This window comes from Scomber japonicus, chromosome 9, assembly GCF_027409825.1.
Source record: "Scomber japonicus isolate fScoJap1 chromosome 9, fScoJap1.pri, whole genome shotgun sequence".
Lineage (NCBI taxonomy): Eukaryota > Metazoa > Chordata > Actinopteri > Scombriformes > Scombridae > Scomber > Scomber japonicus.
Window position 1 is genome coordinate 11,812,797 of NC_070586.1, and position 17,920 is coordinate 11,830,716.

Genomic DNA, 17,920 nt, shown 5'->3' on the forward strand with positions numbered 1-17,920 from the left:
TCACTTTTCTCTAGTTCATTAAACTCATTGATTTTCTTCTGCAAGCTTGAAAATACTTAAATATTAAAGTATATTATAGTTCTTTGGAAAAACAAACAAAACATGTAATACAACCTTTCAGGAAAATAATAAAGGCACTATTAAACCTCCAAATGTTCCCAATCTTTTAAAAAACATAAATCATGAGACATTTTATTTCACAGTCACTTTTATTAAATAGCCATTTCATATGCATGCACTAAGACAAAAGTAATGACACATTCTTTGCCGTTTTAAAAATATTCAACAAAACATGAAAAAGCTGTTACCTTTTGAAATCAGGTTTGAAATGAAGCCTATGTTATGAAATGAACTGGTTTGAAATGAATCCTGATGGATGAGCTGCCAGCTATGTAGACCTGATGATCATCATGGATGAATGTATGAAGCGTTCTAATGCACTTATGAAGTGTAAATAATCAAATCACATACAGCATTTGTCCATTTTGAGGTTGGTCTGGTGTCTTGGCTGTCTTCATCTCTTTGCCACTATAATGCAAACATGTCCAAGACAACAGTTCATTTGCAAAGTCTCTTCTCCAAGACCAATTAGGTGTCCAAACAGGGGGGGCTGTTATTAGCCCACTGCTGTTCTGGTACTTCCTAAAACCGGCGAGGAAAGTCAAATGCTTATACAGGTAGCAGCTCTGGAGGACTCTCGCCATAGCAGTACTTTGCTTGAGGGTTTCGGTAGGTGTTCTCATGCTGAACACTCTGCAGGAGAGAAAAAAATAAGTTAATAAAATAAAAGTTTGAATGACCATATTATATATATATCTACAAAGAAAATGAACATGAAGCTTGCATTGAAATGAAGAAAACCAGGGAAAATAAAAAATGTATTTAACTCCAGACACCATGAAACACTATACATGTACAGTATGTCTGATACGCTTATTGAAAGCAACTGACCGTAAAACCAGTTTTGATTCTGAGATATATTATCGGTTATTATTTGGGAGAACAAAAGGTCAAAGCATGCATTATCAACATATTTCTTATCTCTTGAGAACTTGCAAAAAAATCGAAAACTAAAATGAGTGTTCATGAAGACAACATTTGCTACTGTTGGTTTTTTGACATTCAGGGAATTTCAGGGGACAATTGCAATGAGTCATTGTGAAGCATTAAAGAGAATAATGTCAAGAGACAGGTTGGTGTCTGTGGCTGTGGGACAAATGTTTTCACTAATTATGCTTTATTTTGTAGTGAATACAATGATGGAGTGATTTGACTGGTTTTGTCCCATGATGAAACACTGAAAAGGTTTGGAGAGCTGGTCCTGGTCCAAATGTCAAAGTCCTACACTTGGCCTTTGACATCTGTATGAAAAATACATAGATGAATGTTATATGAGGGAAATATTTATTTTAACTGTCAAGAGGTAGGTTGGCGTCTGTGGCTGTGGGACAAATGACTGGTTTTGTCCCATGATGAAACATTGAAACAGTTTGGAGAGCTGGTCAATGAGAACTTATCATTTTTATTTTAATGTATCTCAATACATACTTGTGAAGAAGTCCTACACTTGGCCAGACACAGCTCAAAATGATCCTCCACGGCGGTGAAGAGATTCTGAAAGCCTTCAGCTGCACGATTCAGGAAGCGTTCAAGAAGCGGTTGCTATGGAGAAGAACATAGATAAGAAAAAGTATTAGTAAAGCATTGATGTACAGATTTACGTTAGTTAAACCTGTTCTTTTTTTCCCCTTTTATGGTTACTGCTATATATAGACTACTATATCAAGATTCACCTCTGAGATGCATAGTATGTGAATTCTTGCATTTCACCATCCCTTAAAATGCGTACGTGCAGAGAAGATGTACTGTAGGATATTGACAGCGTAGCCGTTTCTGATAATAACCCAAACATCCTGGTTTTGATCGATTACCTTATCAGGCTGGAGGCAGCATGACACGCAATACTCGTAGATGCTACAGCAACCGTTGGCCAGGCAGCTTTTACAAATGTATTGTCTGGTGCTGGGAGCATTGACGTTACAGCAGCCATTAACCAGCAAGTCTTTTCTCTCGCAGACATAACCTGTAAAACATTAACACAGATAAGGGTATACATTGATTAAAGGTTTCAGAACAGTATCACGTAGCTGTCTGATTCTCATCATTGTATGGTAGTGAGTAAAGACTGCATTACTCACCAAGTTCATCTGTGATTAGTGTCTTGCCCTGGATGGAGTTTCTGCACTGAGTGATCTGTCGGCTGCTGTTTCCCAGGTTAAAACGGACTTTCCAGGGGATGCGATGGTCTGAATCTCTAACCTCCAAGAGTGTGCGGTCCCGTATGGTCCTCTCCTCCTGCAAAATCACCACACAAGCTTGTCATGAAATGATGATGATAATAAGGGAAACTTTTTAAACCATGTTCAGAATACCGTTGGGCAATATGATGAGATATTAAGTAAAAGAATAGAGAAGAGAAGAGCTGATTATATACAGATAGTTTCCATTACTAGTGCTGAAATAACTGAATTTTGGTTATGCCAAGAAAAAATTGATTTTTTTTAGGCTTATACAGAAAAAAAAAAAAAAAATCTGTATAAACTTTTAAACTTAACAAAAGAAGACACATTTCTCATGTTAGATGCTCTTTAAACAAAGCAGATGTGCATGAACTTTGTCTAAATAAGGTCTAAAGATCTGACAACTTTTATACTAAATTGAATTAGCTAGAGCTGGGAGAGATTACTACATTTCATAAACTGATGGATGTATACTATTTTGGCAGACTTTTCCAGGTAAAGAGTTCCCTAGTTTCAACTTATGAAATGTGATTATTTGATGGTGTCTCTAATGATAGCACAACTGGGTTTTTGACTGTTAATTGGACAAAAGACATTTTATTTTTTTAAACTACTTCATCACATTTTATAGACTAAAATAAAGGGTGCAATAAAATGAATATTAGTTGCAGTAACTACAATTTGTTTATTTATAAATAAGTAAAAAATACTTAATATCTGAGAATGTATGATACTTTAAACACATTTCAGTCTGTGCCAGAAAATAAGGTTTGACACCCTTCACAACAACAAAGAGTTTCCTGTACCATCTTTACAGAAGTAGCTACACCTTTTAGGTCTTGGAAACACTGCATGTTAATCTACTTTGTGGCAATACTAGATTTGTAGGGTTTTTGCAACAGTATTTGACACCCAGGTGACTTACTGCATCAACCAATCACATACATAACCACCTATGGCTATATGTTGAATAATATTCTATATGTGTTGCATTGCATGTTTTTGATGTGCACAATATCTTCTTTTGCCATTTCCAGTCAAGGCCATTTAGTATATTGATGCTACTCTGATGCTTTCTGATTGGTACTCTTGTTTGAATTTGCAGTCTGCCAATTAAACAACCTGTCTGAGAATATATATATTTTTTAGATTTTGTCAAAAAATCATGATGTGAGCTTATTTGGAGCACACATAGGCTTAAATGGTGTCACACTATCAATTTAGCCTATGCCAGACTTTTTTCATAAAATATTTTTATTTTATATTCAAAAATCTACAAGAATTAATGCTAACAGCTGAAAATCAAAAAACAATCAAATATAATAAGTTACATTACTCTGATTAAGTTATTAAAATAGTTACATTACTTATTACATTTGAAATAGAAGTAACTAGTAATCTGTAACCTATTACATTTCCAAAGTAACCTTCTCAACCCTGCAACCCCTGTGTGGGTACCAGAACCACTGATGATACTGCAAGTAGTGAATGAGTTTTATAATTATACAGAGAGTAAATACACAGGTTATGTTCAAGTGTTTAGGGATGAATCCAAAGATCCGAAAAAAGACAATACAGGTTCAGCAGTTACAGTCCCTCGTGTCAAAGCAGCAATATGTAAACAAATGTCAAACTTTTTAAAGAGTATATACAGTTGTATGCTATTTGGATGGCCGAGTGGGCTGAAGAAACCAAACAAAGCATTCACAACTAACTAGAAAAGGCACTTTGGTCACATTCATTTGGATTCCTGCACAAATTGGCATTATGGATATTAACCCCATGCAACATAAATTTGGATACTATTAATGTAATGAAGGCTTTTACCCACATTGCCCACCCTATGGTTCAGAGGATAATCATCACAGCTTTAGTGGACTTGAGTTCTGTACCTGTTTGAGTGTGCTGGTGAGAAAGTAGATCAGAGACAGTCCAAAGACTACTCCCAGCACCCAGCGCTTTCTCAGTAGCCTCCTGAGCACCATCATGACATGGCTTTCTAGAGGAGATGCCAGGGGTGATGGTGATGGTGGCAGTCCAAAACATCAAACCTCCACGGGTCTCAAATCCCCTAACTGATGTATTAGACTCTAATATTAATTAATGAGCGCCTTTTAAAGATGATAAGTGACTCAAAAATGTTACTTTACTATAAACTACAAGAGGTGTTTTATATGCATACTCCAGTCACACTATAGCTAACCCATGCTGCAGGCTTGAATAACAATTAAACAATTAAAACAATGGCTTTTTTAACCGTGTTGCTCGGTCACACAGCTGGATAAAGCTTACATATGTGTCCGCATTAAATATATATATTTATATATATATAAAACAAGCCTGCTTTGTTAGCCTGCTAGTTAGCTTAGCAAGCTGTCTCAGGCTAACTAACACTCACTATCTTGCAAAAAAAACCCTACTATAATGATGTAATGTAAGACGTATCTAATGACGCAGTTTCGTCTCCTCTCAAGAAATATTAAAAAAACCCACTTCGGTGTTGCCCGACGTTTTTTTTTACTAGACAGCAGATGTGGTTTTTCTCTCCAGCGAAATATATGACATCCAGCAGCAGCAAAACAAATCTCCAACACGGATGTGGTCATCTGACGTCAGACCGGAAGCCTTTTTTTTTTTTTTTTACGCAAAGAGAGTAGCCGTGGTTGCATCTTTTTCAACTAGCTACTGAACAAACCTAGCTCACCTTAAAACAACCCCAACAATAACACACGCAGAAGAGGCATTCATTGAACTCATTCAAGGTAAAGTGTTGGTGCATTTATATAGCTTGAAATGAATTAAAAAAAACACAAAACACACATGCATGGAGCAGAGTAGCTAAAGATATGTGCTGTTTATATATAATAAGCCGGCCTCTGATTGGCAAGACACTGAGGATGGTTGTTATGTGTGTTTTTGCAGGTCTGAACCATGTCGTGATGAGCGGTATGCCATGCAGAGGAGACACAGCAGCAACACGGATGGCATGCCCTCTGAAAGGTGGGGAAAGGAGCTTTAAAAGAAAAAAAATAAAAAGAAAAGATTGCATTGTCTACATGCAGTCTTTGGCAGGGGTGGATCTAGGATTTGACAAGATCAGGGGTTTAGGAGAGCACCAGGGCCTTTTTTTCATTTTCATTTTTTAATTGGTTGGTTTAAATGCACAGAATTTAATTGTATTTTATTGTATGACTATTGCAAACATTAGTAGTAGTAGTCAAGGCTGGATTAGTACCCTTAGGGGCCCCTGGGCAGTGACACTTACACACTCATATGTCATATATGTCCCAACCTCTTCTTCTTCATTTTTAGCCTTTTTGAAAAAGCTACTTATTTGCAGGACTTTTTTTCTTCTTCTGCAACATTACTTGTAGTAATGTAGTGTAGTGTACCTCCTGTCAGCTGATACAAATATAAGCATCTCCCTAAATATTACTTTGGATTAGGGCTGGGCGATATGGTCAGAATCATATATCATGATACTTTTGAGCAAAAATACCTCAATATCGATATTTTGACAATATATTAGTGATGACTATTGGTGATTTCACAAAATATAGATGCAGTGAGATTCTGGATAAATAATCATCAGTAATGTGGATATGATGAGTAAGTGGATAAAGGCAAATAATAGAACAGTCTGTTAAGTTCAGAAAATTACATTAATTTGCTGTAATGCAGCCTTTAAAATCACAATATTAATATTAAGACGATATCTATAAAATATCACGATATAAATATAATATTGATTTATTGCCCAACCCTACTGTGGATAATATAAAACAATTATCAATACCATTTAAAAACATAGTGACATTATATTTTTTAACCTCAAAAAGCAATAATCAGATGTCATTTCAGTTGGACTACTGATTGCGACACCATACAATTATATTTAAACAATAGTTTCCTTTCAATATTGTGGTAACAGTTTTGGGGAAGCCCTATCCTGTTCAAATATGACACTCCCCCTCCTCCATCTTGTACACAAAGCCAGATCAATAAAGAAATAGATTTCCCCAGTTTGGTGTGTATGAACTTGACTGGCCTGCATAGCGATCTGTCCTCAACCCCATCCAACATCTTTTGGATGAACAGGACTGACTGCGAGTGTGGCCAACTTCACTGATGCTCCTGTGGCTGAATGGGAGCAAGTCCCTGTCGCCAGGACCCAAAATCTGATGGAAAGCTGTTCCAGAGGAGTGGAGCCCATTGTGGCAGCATATTAATATCCATGCTTTTGGAGGGAGATGTTGAACAGTTGTAATGTCCACCTACATTATGTCTGCTGCATTCTTACCCATACATAGAAAAAAATATAGCATAGAAATCTTAAAGACCAATGATCTTCCTCTCTTCTTCCCGATCAGGAGCCGTAGCCAAACTCTGGGATCGGAGAGCAGCCTGGATGAGGGTGGTGTGTTCGACTGCCTAAAGCCTGACTCACCCGCTTCACCCCAGCAGCTCTTCTCCGGCTTGGTGGGTGTCCCCTCTGGCTCTGTCTCCTCTGCCCAGTTCCAGGCAGCCGGTTTAGTCCTGGGCTCTCCCCCTGAAGTTTTTATCCAGATGACCGCATCGTCCAGAGAAGAAGGGGGCCCCCACCGCTCGGAAGGTGGACCCTTCCTCCCTCGCCCGCCTCAGCACCACCATCACCACCATCACCATTTCCACCACCAGCCCCTACAGCACAGGACCTCATCGCTGCTTCAGCAGGCCACAACAGCAGCCGGCTCTGAGCGGCATGGCTCCAGGGAGGAAGCTCAGGAGGACCCGTCCACCCCAGCCCCCGCTCTCTCTGAGCTGAAGGCAGTAGTCACCTGGCTGCAGAGGGGCTTCCCCTTCATACTCATTCTGCTGGCTAAAGTCTGCTTTCAGCATAAGCTAGGTAATTCAGCTTATGTAGAAATTGTAAAGGATATATGAAACAATTACTTCCTGGTCTGGTTAACTGATATTGTTGTCTCTGTGGCAGGTATTGCTGTGTGTGTGGGGATGGCCAGCACATTTGCCTATGCTAATTCTACATTCAGGCACCAAGTTTCATTACGGGTAAATGACTGAAGACAACATTGTGTTTCACTGTTAGACACTAAATGAGTCATGCAAAACAAGCACAGACATAAAAAGCATGTACACTAGATAACATACATCAATAACATGACAGTAGACAGAAAGGTACACAGCACACACAGAGTGAGGACAGCAAGGTACAATTGATTGGTAGTGCTAATCATTAATCACACAGTTCTTTAAATGAGCTCTAAATAAAGTGTCCAGTTCTCTAATATGTGCTGCGTTCAGCGCTGCAAGCTTAGAAAATCAATTGATTAATAATTTTAAAGAAAACGATCAAATTATCTGATCCCAGCTTCTCAATTGAAATATTGTCTGGTTTCTTTCTGGTTAATTGTAAATCTTTGGGTTGTGGACTGTTGGTCTGAACCAAAGAAGACAATTTGAGAATGTCAACATGAGCTTCTGGAAACAGAGCAATATTTTTGACCACTTTCTAACATTTTAATAGACCAAATGATTAATCAGTTAATGAAGGAAATAATTCATTCATCCAAATATGTATTATCATATACTGATGCAAAGTGCTGAAAAAATATAGATATAATAAATAATTATAGGCCATATCATCCCTACTGCTTTAAGCTTTGGCTGGTATTACATTCCTATTGCATTACACTATGTAGTGTTATTAAAAAGGAAAATAATCATTAGTTGCCCTAGTGCGTACTCGTCACTCATCCTTATCAGCTGTCTACCTTTTTAATGAGTATCTAGCCTGAGGATGAAATCAGCACAGATGTGTAGGAAGCAGAGTGAACACAAACAACCAACATCAAAAATGCCAAAACAAAGAAAAACATGTGAAAATGATAAATGCCCTGGAGTGTAAAGGTGAGTAAGGCATGTACAGGCAGGCAAGCTCAGAGTTAGAAAGAAAAAGAATTGTAGACATTTTTTGTAATGATGCTTAAAAAAAGTACTGCGTGTGTCCTATTCTGTCTCCAGGAGGACCGCTCTGTATTCATCGCTCTGTGGATCATCATGTTCCTTGCGGGGAACATTGTGTACATCTACTACACATTCAATCAAGAGGAACTGCACAACAGGTAGTGTACGAGCAGGTATTTGTATAGCTGCTGTGTGTTTCTTTGGCTGCCATCCTTCTGTGCTGGATTTACTTTACTCATCTTGTGTTGTGTAAGCCATTGTATTATTATTTGTTTTACTTCCATTTCCTATAGGGAGTGTTCCTGTTCTTGTCTGGTCTTGTCCTGTGAGTATTTTTTTGTTCCAGAGAGTTTTTTTTTTGTATTATGTTCTACATTTGCCTGGCTGTCCCTTCTCATTCTACCCATTCTCACTGAGAGCATCTGAACTATCACAACAGCAGGTCATTGACATATATATATTTGTTTTTCTCTTCTAGCCTCATATTTGCGAAGCCCAACCTCAGCAGCTTTGACTTCTTTGATCTAATCTGGGCGGTGGGCATCACAGACTTTGTCCTTAAATACTTCACCATTGGGCTGAAATGCTTTGTCCTCTTTCTGCCCAAGATTCTCCTGGCCTTCAAATCCAGGGTAAGAGATCCACATTTATGTGTTTGAACTGTATTAGATGCACAGGAAATGTGACTTTTATCAGTATCCCAAGTTTGACATCATTTTCAATCTAATAGTAATAAGGTCTATGAGCCATACATATAATCTCAACATGCAGTTATAATGGCTTGGTAATAGCTTCTTTTTTAACCTTGATTATGTGTAATGCTGAATTAATTGCTTGATTATTCAATTGCCAAAAAAAACAAATGCTGTTTTCAGCTCCTCCAATTTGAGAATTTTCATATTTTTCTGTTTTATATCCTTGTAAGTGGAATATTTTTCTGACTGTTTTAGGTCATTAAAGTTGGCCAAAACAAGCAATTCAAATACATTATTTTTGCATCTATGACACTGATCAGCATTTGTCATTTTCTGCCATTTACAGACAGCACGACATAATGAATAATCAATTCAAAAATATCAATCTATAATTAAATGATTATTCATTTCAGCTGTTACTATCTGTATTTATCACTTAACCTTAATTAGGGTATGTGCTGTGACTGTAACTTAAAATTCTTACAGCTGCTTGATCGTAAAAGCTTTCACACTGTAAGAGCCTGCAGGCGTTGATTTGTCCTTTTTTTTATGAATCTCTTTATTGGCATTTTTAGGCAAATAATAGAGTAATACAAAAACATCAAAATCAACCCTATCAAGTATGCCACTTATAAACCCTAACCCATTTCCCACCCACCTAACTGGATTTGTCCTTTTTTAAACACATGGACTATGTAGACCAAGACAATAGTGTGCTCGAAAGGTGTCTAATCTGACTTTTTTTAATAAACTGCTATTGAAGGCTTATTCATAATATGTTGTAGACAGTGATTGAGTTACAAAAAGTTCACAATCACACAAAAAGTTAAGAAACATGATTAATAATACAAAGAAAAAAAGCACTTGCCAAACTATGATGAAATACTCCACAGAGTGCAGAAAGTGCTAAAGGGTCACAGTGTGAAACTGTTTTGTATTCATAAGGTTTTAAATGGTACTCCTTAGGTGAACTTGTGCATGTGGGTGTCTGTGTGCTTGGTTGGGCTAGCCTTAGGCAGCAGAATATGACTGCAGACACAGACACACTTACACACACACACACACACTTCCATTTCCATACAGGTGCAGCTCATATTCCTAGTATGTGTTTGTGTGTGTTAGATGACGAGGGTGGGGGTGGGGGTGGGGGTAGTCGGGGGGAGGATAGAGGTTACAAAGTATTAGGATTAAATTTTCCACTGATAAACAGACCTACAGGCCTATCAGAACCACGGCAGCCAGCAACTGAGCTCACTTGCCCTCAAGGGAGTTGCAGAGGTGAGGTCATCCCTCCCTGGAGCTGGACCATTACTTGTACCCTCCGCTCACACACACACACATACATACACACACGTACACATACAAAAACATACATAGATACGGTACATGCACATGCAGAAATTTCGATTGAGGTTCCCCATATCATATCATCATCTTCACCTGAATTCACACACAGTAATCAGCCCATCAGGTTTATTACTACATCCAACTTGCAGATACACTAATGAGCCTACATAATCACTGCAGTCAGCATCAGTCTGCACCAGTGATAGCACGCATGCACGCATTTCCAGTTCCATGACGGTTTTGTGCTAGATTGCTAATTTCCTCTTTCGTGTGAAGTGTAAATTGTTGTGCAAGGGTTTGTGTCTAAGTGGTTTGGAAATAAGTGTTAGTTCCTTAATTTAGTCTAATTAATATTTGCTGCGCTGTTGATTTATTTCCTTTGTTGGTATTATTTTGTGCGTCCCACCATATCTGACTGTCTGCTTACGCATGACAGTCTGCAGATGAGAGATTCAACAAAAACATGAGTCATAACTCGAGTAGAACTGCAACTAATGGTTATTTTCATTATTGAGTAATCATAATTAATCATCACCAACACCAACAGTCCAAAATACAAAGATATTCATTTTACAATTATATAAAACAGAAACAGAGACCCTAACCCAAATCCTCAAAACCCCAAATCGCTTGTACTGCACCCCTCTGAACACCTGTATCTGTTTTATTGAGAGTGATGCACTTTTTATTAAACTTGAACTAGAACTTTTTAAAGAAGAATTCTTTCATGTTTTTTACTCGAAATGGAAACTTCTCAAAAAACATCTGTACCTTTTTTCCAGCCTTCTGATCTGAATTATGTAGGTCGACTCGGCAACACAACCTTAGTAACAACCGTAGCAACAAAGGTTAAACAGAAGCTTGTTTGTGGGCATGCACAAACAATTTGAATGTCGTGATGGAGAGGAAGTAGAGGTGACTTTGCAAAAGAAGCGTTCAGGGTAACCTGGATTTTTACTGTTTACCTCAAGTTTGGAATTATTATGTTCAACAGACATCTGGCATCATAAATAATAAAAGCACAAAAAGTATGATATGTCCCCTTATTAAAAAAATTGCTCTAAAGAAGACGTTACATCACTGGCCAAACTGATTGACAAGTCATTTCTGAGTATAGCAGCAATTTAAAACCAAAGATATCCCTGAAGTAAAAAAATAAAAAGTGAAGTTGTGTTTTTATAGTAAACAGATTAGACAAAGTAATGAAACCAGATAAGAAACAGGGCCTGCAGTGGAGCTTTACTCAAACTACTTGGCTTATATCCAAACCTGAAATTTGACAGTTTTTGCGTGGGTGTGATGGGCACTGTGGGATACGAGGCTGAGGGGACAATAGGGAAGATGAATTAGCCACTAGCAGAGGTCTTCCTCCCCTACCAACTTGGCTGCTTGTGTGCCTCTTTATCCAGAGTCATCAATCTTTGTCAGCTAACATTCAGGAAGTCATTATACAAGCTGGGATGCCACGGGGGCCATCGGGGAATCAAGTTTACCTTCATTTTTGGTCGCCTCTGTTTTTAACCATCCCCAGTTCACTTAACATACTTGGTGGCAATTGGGATATGTTTAGTGTTTGTTCTTTTTTGTTTTTTTAAGACCAGGGGAGGTCTTTTTTTTTTTTTTTTTAAAGGAAACCCCCGTAGGACTGGGCTTAATGTGGGCACTGGGTAGCAGGTGGAAAGAGCTGCTGCCAGTTTCTCTTTCAGTGTGGGGGAAATTGCCTGTACCGCTGTGAAACTGTGGAGCTCTGGACAGTGGCCATGTTTGGGCTGGAGGCATGCTGTTTTTTAAGCTTTTAATACCGCACTGCTCTTGACTAGATAGAAGAGCGCCCCGAAGCTCTCGTGCTCTTTCTGCTTTTTTTTTTTGGAGTTTGTGAGTGGATGGAAAAAAAGAAAACATATATCTCAATTTAGTTTTTTCTCCATTCGGTTCAAACTCAGGTCATTCTTTGTCATTTCCTCTTCAAAAGCACCGCCATATTATATAAAAATATTATATTCTTACTCACAATCGCTGCCAACTCTTAGACAAAGCATGTTAAGAGGCCTTCTTTCCCTAAGTGCTGTCTGATTTTGTGTGTTTGTCCAGGGTAAGTTCTACCTGCTGATTGAAGAGCTGAGCCAGCTGTTTCGGGCTTTGGTGCCCATCCAGCTGTGGTACAAGTACATAATGGGAGAAGACCCTTCTAACAGTTACTTCCTGGGAGCCACGCTCATTATCATCTACAGCCTCTGCAAGGTAATTATTGTATGGTTGCAAAATATAGTTAATTATATTTTAGTTTACATTATAGCTCAACCTTCCTCTCCAGACATCTTATAGTCTATATCAATAGTTTAGACTATTCCTTTCAGTTCCTACATCACTAACATTGAGAAGCATCAATCAAAGAAAAATGGGAAACAAGAATTCATGTGCCAAGAAAGGCTTAAAATCTGTATAGTGCCACTGATAGTTTAAAGCCCTACCTCAGGCTGATGTCATAGAAAAGTGTCGAATAAACAACATACTCGTAAGACATCCGAGTACACCAACAGATGTGGGACTTGGGGGGGGGGGGGGGGGCTGCTTCCAATAATTTCAGTAACTTTCTGAAAAGGAAAGTGCGTGGAGGTGTACAAGAACGTAGGAATTCGAATTATTTCTGTTATTTATCATGTGTTCAAATGAGTGCACTGTCTGAAAATGTGCATTTAAGTATTTTTTTATTTATACTTGAAGATGTATTAAGCTAGAGATCTCATTTACAATATAGCTGAGCAAAAAACACAAACAAGACATCCCTGCCACAAGAAACTCATATATTACTCACATACTTGGATAAGGGTGATGGTAGAAATAATAACACCTGTGTCCCATTTAGATCAAATATTAGCAGTTAAATCTGCTTCTGAACTTGAAAAGACCTCTAGGGATTTTTTTTGTTTCTTTTTCTTTTGACCCATGACTCAGTTCCTGGTCAGTCATGATTTTCAGTGGGAAGCTAAAATAGTAAAACTAAATGGAACTGGAATGAATGAATGAATGAATGATGCAGCCTGGGAAGGTGCTAACTGTCATCTGTATTGCGTGTTCAGTTCTGGACTTCTTTTAGCACTCCGATGATTCACCGGGCCGTAGTTGAATTGGGTGGACAGTTTCCTGGGTGTGTATGGTGAAATGCAGCACTACGGTGCTTTCCAAGCAGTCAATATTAGAGCATTAGCAGCAGTTGTCAGTTCACTGTCATGCTGTCGGGTGACGCAGGAGGACAGCTAAACAAGGGTTAGAAAAAACTGGCTTGTGGCAGTTTGAATCTTCAAAATAGGAGGGACTGTTCCAGCATTGAGATACATGGAGCCATTATCACTTATCAAATGTCCAGAAAATAATGAAACGTAGCTCATACACAACCACTTCATGATAGCTTTGTTCCAAGTGAAATCAACAAGTGAGAGATTTCCTACATTGATGAGTCCTGTTTTATTTAGAAAACATTTTTAGTGAACAGTTTTTTTGATTTCAAGATGCAGTTTGGGTGTGTTTTGGTTACATTTCCATTAAAATCTGCGACACAAAAATACTGCCCAGTGTAGGTTTTAGCCATGAAGGAAATGTAGGTCAATCCACCACTTAGATACAGACCGAAATATCTTGACTATTGGATAGATAGCAGATGAATCCAACTGACTTCCCCTCAAAGATGAATTGTAATAACTTTTGTGGTGACCTGATTTTTCCTCCAGCTTCATATTCCAGTCAGACTTTTATTTGGTCCAATATTTTTGGTTTATGACCAAATATCTGCAAAATGAATGAACATTCCCATCAGTCACAGCTTTCCTTTACATGTAGCGCTAATTGCAAAGTGTTAACATGCTAAACCAAAACGGGGAACATGGTAAACATTAAACCTGCTAACATCAGTATTTTAGCATTACCACCATGACTCAAAGCAACACTGTTGTTCTGACACCATCGATGACAGCCTTACACAGTAACAGATTAGATCGAAGAAAAGTCTGATAAAATCAGAGTGGTGGTTTTAGAAGTCTGGTGGATGGTTGTTACTTTCATTATCATAATATGTTAATTGTACTTGATTATTTTCTTATCGCAGTCCTTTGACATTTGTGGACGTGTGTCTGCTATACGGAAGGCCCTGGTCATGCTCTGCAGCTCCCAGGTCAGATTCAGACACTTTTCAATACACCCACACAGATATGCTCAGCTTGAAATAAACCTGTGGAATAGCGGCTAATCATTTTGACTGTCGTTTTTTTTTTGTCTCATCCAGAGCTATGGAATGAGGGCAGGCAGTCAGCAGTGCAGTGAGGCCGGCGACGTCTGTGCTATTTGTCAGGCTGATTTCAGAGAACCCATAGCCCTTCTATGCCAGGTAAGGACTCAGTGATCTAGTCAGAAGAAGCTTATAAAAAATCTAAATGATTCAAAAGGAACAGATAAAAATTTAAAGAGTTAACTAGGTTGAAAAGCAGTGTTTCACTGCCCTCTCTAGTTGAAAGTTAGAAGTCTATTGCACCACAGTTGGGTATGGACAGAAATGTGCTGTGTATTGCAGCTGTAACCACACCCAACATTGACGTCACGGTGCACAGATACACTCAAAATACACTTTAACATCACTGCAGTAAGGTGATAAGTTAATCCACTGGGAGGTAGGGAAAACAAAGATCAACAGATTTTAAGTTGATTATGTTTTAGGTATGAATGAGAAAGGAAGCCACTGTTTAAAGAGTTTGCTATTCACTTTTTACTGCTTCTTATTATTTGACAATATGATACCTAAGTGATCCTTTTAAAGGGAGGTAAAGCATCATCAGTTACTGAGCAGCGCCCCTTGACACAGAGGACTCTTGCAGGATGGAAAGTTGTAAAGAAAAGTGTAAACATCAAGTTACAAAAGCAAGAATCCACAGCTCAGAGAGACAGGTTAGCTGTGCATTTATTGCTTCTCTGTCTGTCTGCAGTTGAATGTGATGCTTTATGTTCTTCCGCAGCACGTGTTCTGCGAGGACTGCCTGTGTTTGTGGTTCGATCGGGAGAGGACGTGTCCCCTGTGTCGCTCCACCGTCATCGAGACGCTGCGCTGCTGGAAGGACGGCACCACCTCGGCTCACTTCCAGATCTACTAAACTGACATTTCATATAAGCACCCAGGAAGATGTGATTGTGCTGTAATGCGAGTTTCTCTCTTTATGTCAGTGTGGTAGTGCTTTAAGTCAGAGTAAGTCTAATTTATTGCAGTAGCTAACAGTGTGTGGCAGGCATTGGAAGATACCAGAACAGAACGTGTAAATCTCGTAATCACATTTCAATTGGCTGCAGTAGCCACATGCTATAAATCAACCAAATGATAGACGCCTAATAGAACAATAACATTGATTCACACACAGTAATGGCAGCAGTCTAAATAATGTGTACATGTAGACTTAGGAACTGTTGTAAACTGTGAACAACACGTCATTTTTCACGGGATGCTGGATTTAAAAAAAAACACCCTTTTGATTTACTTTGATACTATAAACCATAACAGCATTCAAACCATCTGTAGTATGATTTGATCAGGTCTGTATGTTTTTCTATATTCTTTTTTATTCTGGGTTTAGAAATTGGTTTTAATTGTATCTGATATTTCATTTTAAAATCCACAATATTTGAATATGAAATGAAACTCTTTAAATTTAAATTTAAAGAAAGTGAAAACACTGAAAAAAAATCTAATGAGGCATTTATACTTTCTGTGGGTAACACTTATGGCTTAGCAAACGATACGGTTCTTCACATATTGAGTAAGGAACATATGATGTGTGATTAGTATTTATTTATTTAATTTTGTTAGAGTGTAAAAAGTACATAAAACAAGTGTTTCTGGCTCCAGGGAGTAACATGTTATGGATTTGTATCATTTTCTTTGATGGCAGAAGCTCGTATCTGATAATGTTGCATTTCATTTTTTTCATTCACATTCCCTGTGAATATTGTTAATGTAAATAATTTCCTTAGGAGTAATGAATTATTTGGTTGCATAATAGACAGTATGACTTTCATGCAAAATTCACAGTGCAGAGCAGAAATGTTCACTTTTAAATTAAAGCACTTTAGCTTACTTTATCAAGCATTTTGTCTTTATTTCCAAAAAAGCTTCCAGTCATTTTACCTCTAAAAAAATCCATATGAAATATTTAATAAGTATAAATAAAACACATATTATAAAAGACAGCTTAAATATTTTTGCTCACAGTACACAATATCAGAGAAAGCTTATTTCCAGTAGTCACAAACAGCATAACAGCATAGCTTCCTTCCTATGCACAGATCCTGTATCTTCTTTATGATGAAAGCCACTTAACACTGCCCCCGAACAGATAATGCCAAAGCACAGGAAAATGTGTAAACATCATCTAAACACTGTAAAAAACATCTATAAAAACAATCATCATCTCATTATGTACATGTAGCTTATGTAAAAATAGTACAGTGCATTATGAAGCCACCCAAAACCTTTCTATCTCAAGATTGCTGCACTAATTATAGTCTAGATACATTTGAGAGGGTTGATCAGTTTGTCAATGATGCATTCATGCGGTGGGAGGTGAGAATTCAAAGGAGTCCTATTAGTAAGCTTTTCCCTCCACTCTACCAGGGGAGGATTACATCACCGTTTAGTAACTGGCATGACAGAATCGGAGAGTCACGCAGGGGGCAGGATGCGCAACTGGCTGACTGCAGGGCTTCTGGGCTTCAGCGTGTTGTTGGAAAAATCGTAGTGCATCCACATTTGGGCCTTAGTATAAGTCTTTGTGACACATAGAAGTTAGTCAGACAAACAGTTCCGACCAGAAAAACAATATATTTAAGCCCTCTTCCTTCCTTCTTCTCTTCTGTCGGGCTTTTTATTCGTTGCGCAACTTATCCGTGTCATCCGACTCTCCTCTGCTTCATCCCCTGCTGTTAGTGCAAATGATGTGAGCCCGTCTCTGTTCTCCATACACCGTCCTAAAGGCACCATCTACATCAGATAGAAATATGCACATGAGGTTTCATTAAAGTAACACTTTAAAAAAAAAAAGACGACTGTAATTGATAATGTAATTAGCAGCCTCAAAGTTTAGACAATACAACACTGTCCACATAGTTTCTGTACTTTAATGTAGTTAATTGTGTGCATTAAAAATCCGCCTCACTCATTCTAATATATGTTTACCTTTAAACTTTATAATCTGGAGCGTGCGTCTTTTACGCAACAGAAACAATGTCCAAAGTTGGCTTTACGTTTAGGATAAATAGCACGCTGAAGAAAAAAAAAAAGATTTACATATGAACTCCACAACTTTGTCCACTCTAAACTTCCTCATAAAATATTTCTTGAATGTAATTAATCGGTGTATTAAAGTAATTGAAAACTCTACTCTGGAAGTGTAAAGTAATTATAATGTAATTGGGGTTTTTTTGGTTGGTTTTTTGAAGCAGTAACCTTGAGTGTAGTTTCAGTCTGCATATGACGTAGTGATTGATAACAAATAAAGATAACATAGGTGGTTACAATGACAATTTCAGGGCACCTGGAGTTCATGCTGTGGTAAGTGTTATGACAGTTTCCTAATAAGA

At 38.1% G+C, this 17,920-nt stretch overlaps 2 protein-coding genes across 2 annotated transcripts; one reads left to right on the plus strand and one right to left on the minus strand.

The window, feature by feature from the left end:
- Positions 1–212: 212 nt before the first annotated feature.
- Positions 213–4,886, minus strand: spring1 (SREBF pathway regulator in golgi 1). Its single transcript, XM_053326215.1, has 5 exons — positions 4,193–4,886; positions 2,199–2,355; positions 1,932–2,083; positions 1,549–1,662; positions 213–753 (listed from the first exon to the last, which is right to left on the minus strand). Exons 1-5 carry the CDS (start codon positions 4,286–4,288, stop codon positions 670–672), a joined length of 603 nt encoding a protein of 200 aa, XP_053182190.1. The 5' UTR covers positions 4,289–4,886; the 3' UTR covers positions 213–669.
- A 367-nt stretch (positions 4,887–5,253) lies between these two features.
- rnft2 (ring finger protein, transmembrane 2) lies at positions 5,254–16,005 on the plus strand. The gene is made up of 9 exons (XM_053326212.1): positions 5,254–5,300; positions 6,671–7,185; positions 7,273–7,349; positions 8,322–8,422; positions 8,743–8,896; positions 12,398–12,547; positions 14,409–14,474; positions 14,586–14,687; positions 15,310–16,005. The coding sequence occupies exons 1-9, from the start codon at positions 5,254–5,256 to the stop codon at positions 15,442–15,444; spliced, it is 1,347 nt and encodes a 448-aa protein (XP_053182187.1). The 3' UTR covers positions 15,445–16,005.
- The last annotated feature ends 1,915 nt before the right edge of the window (positions 16,006–17,920 follow it).

Coding starts and splice junctions, on each gene's coding strand:
- spring1 (XM_053326215.1), bottom strand. CDS start 4,288: ATGATGGTGCTCAGGAGGCTACTGAGAAAGCGCTGGGTGCTGGGAGTA. Junction 2,356..4,192: donor TCACCAGCACACTCAAACAG/GTACAGAACTCA, acceptor GTGATTTTGCAG/GAGGAGAGGACCATACGGGA. Junction 2,084..2,198: donor ACTAATCACAGATGAACTTG/GTGAGTAATGCA, acceptor AATGTTTTACAG/GTTATGTCTGCGAGAGAAAA.
- rnft2 (XM_053326212.1), top strand. CDS start 5,254: ATGCAGAGGAGACACAGCAGCAACACGGATGGCATGCCCTCTGAAAG. Junction 8,423..8,742: donor CAAGAGGAACTGCACAACAG/GTAGTGTACGAG, acceptor TTTCTCTTCTAG/CCTCATATTTGCGAAGCCCA. Junction 14,688..15,309: donor CCATAGCCCTTCTATGCCAG/GTAAGGACTCAG, acceptor GTTCTTCCGCAG/CACGTGTTCTGCGAGGACTG.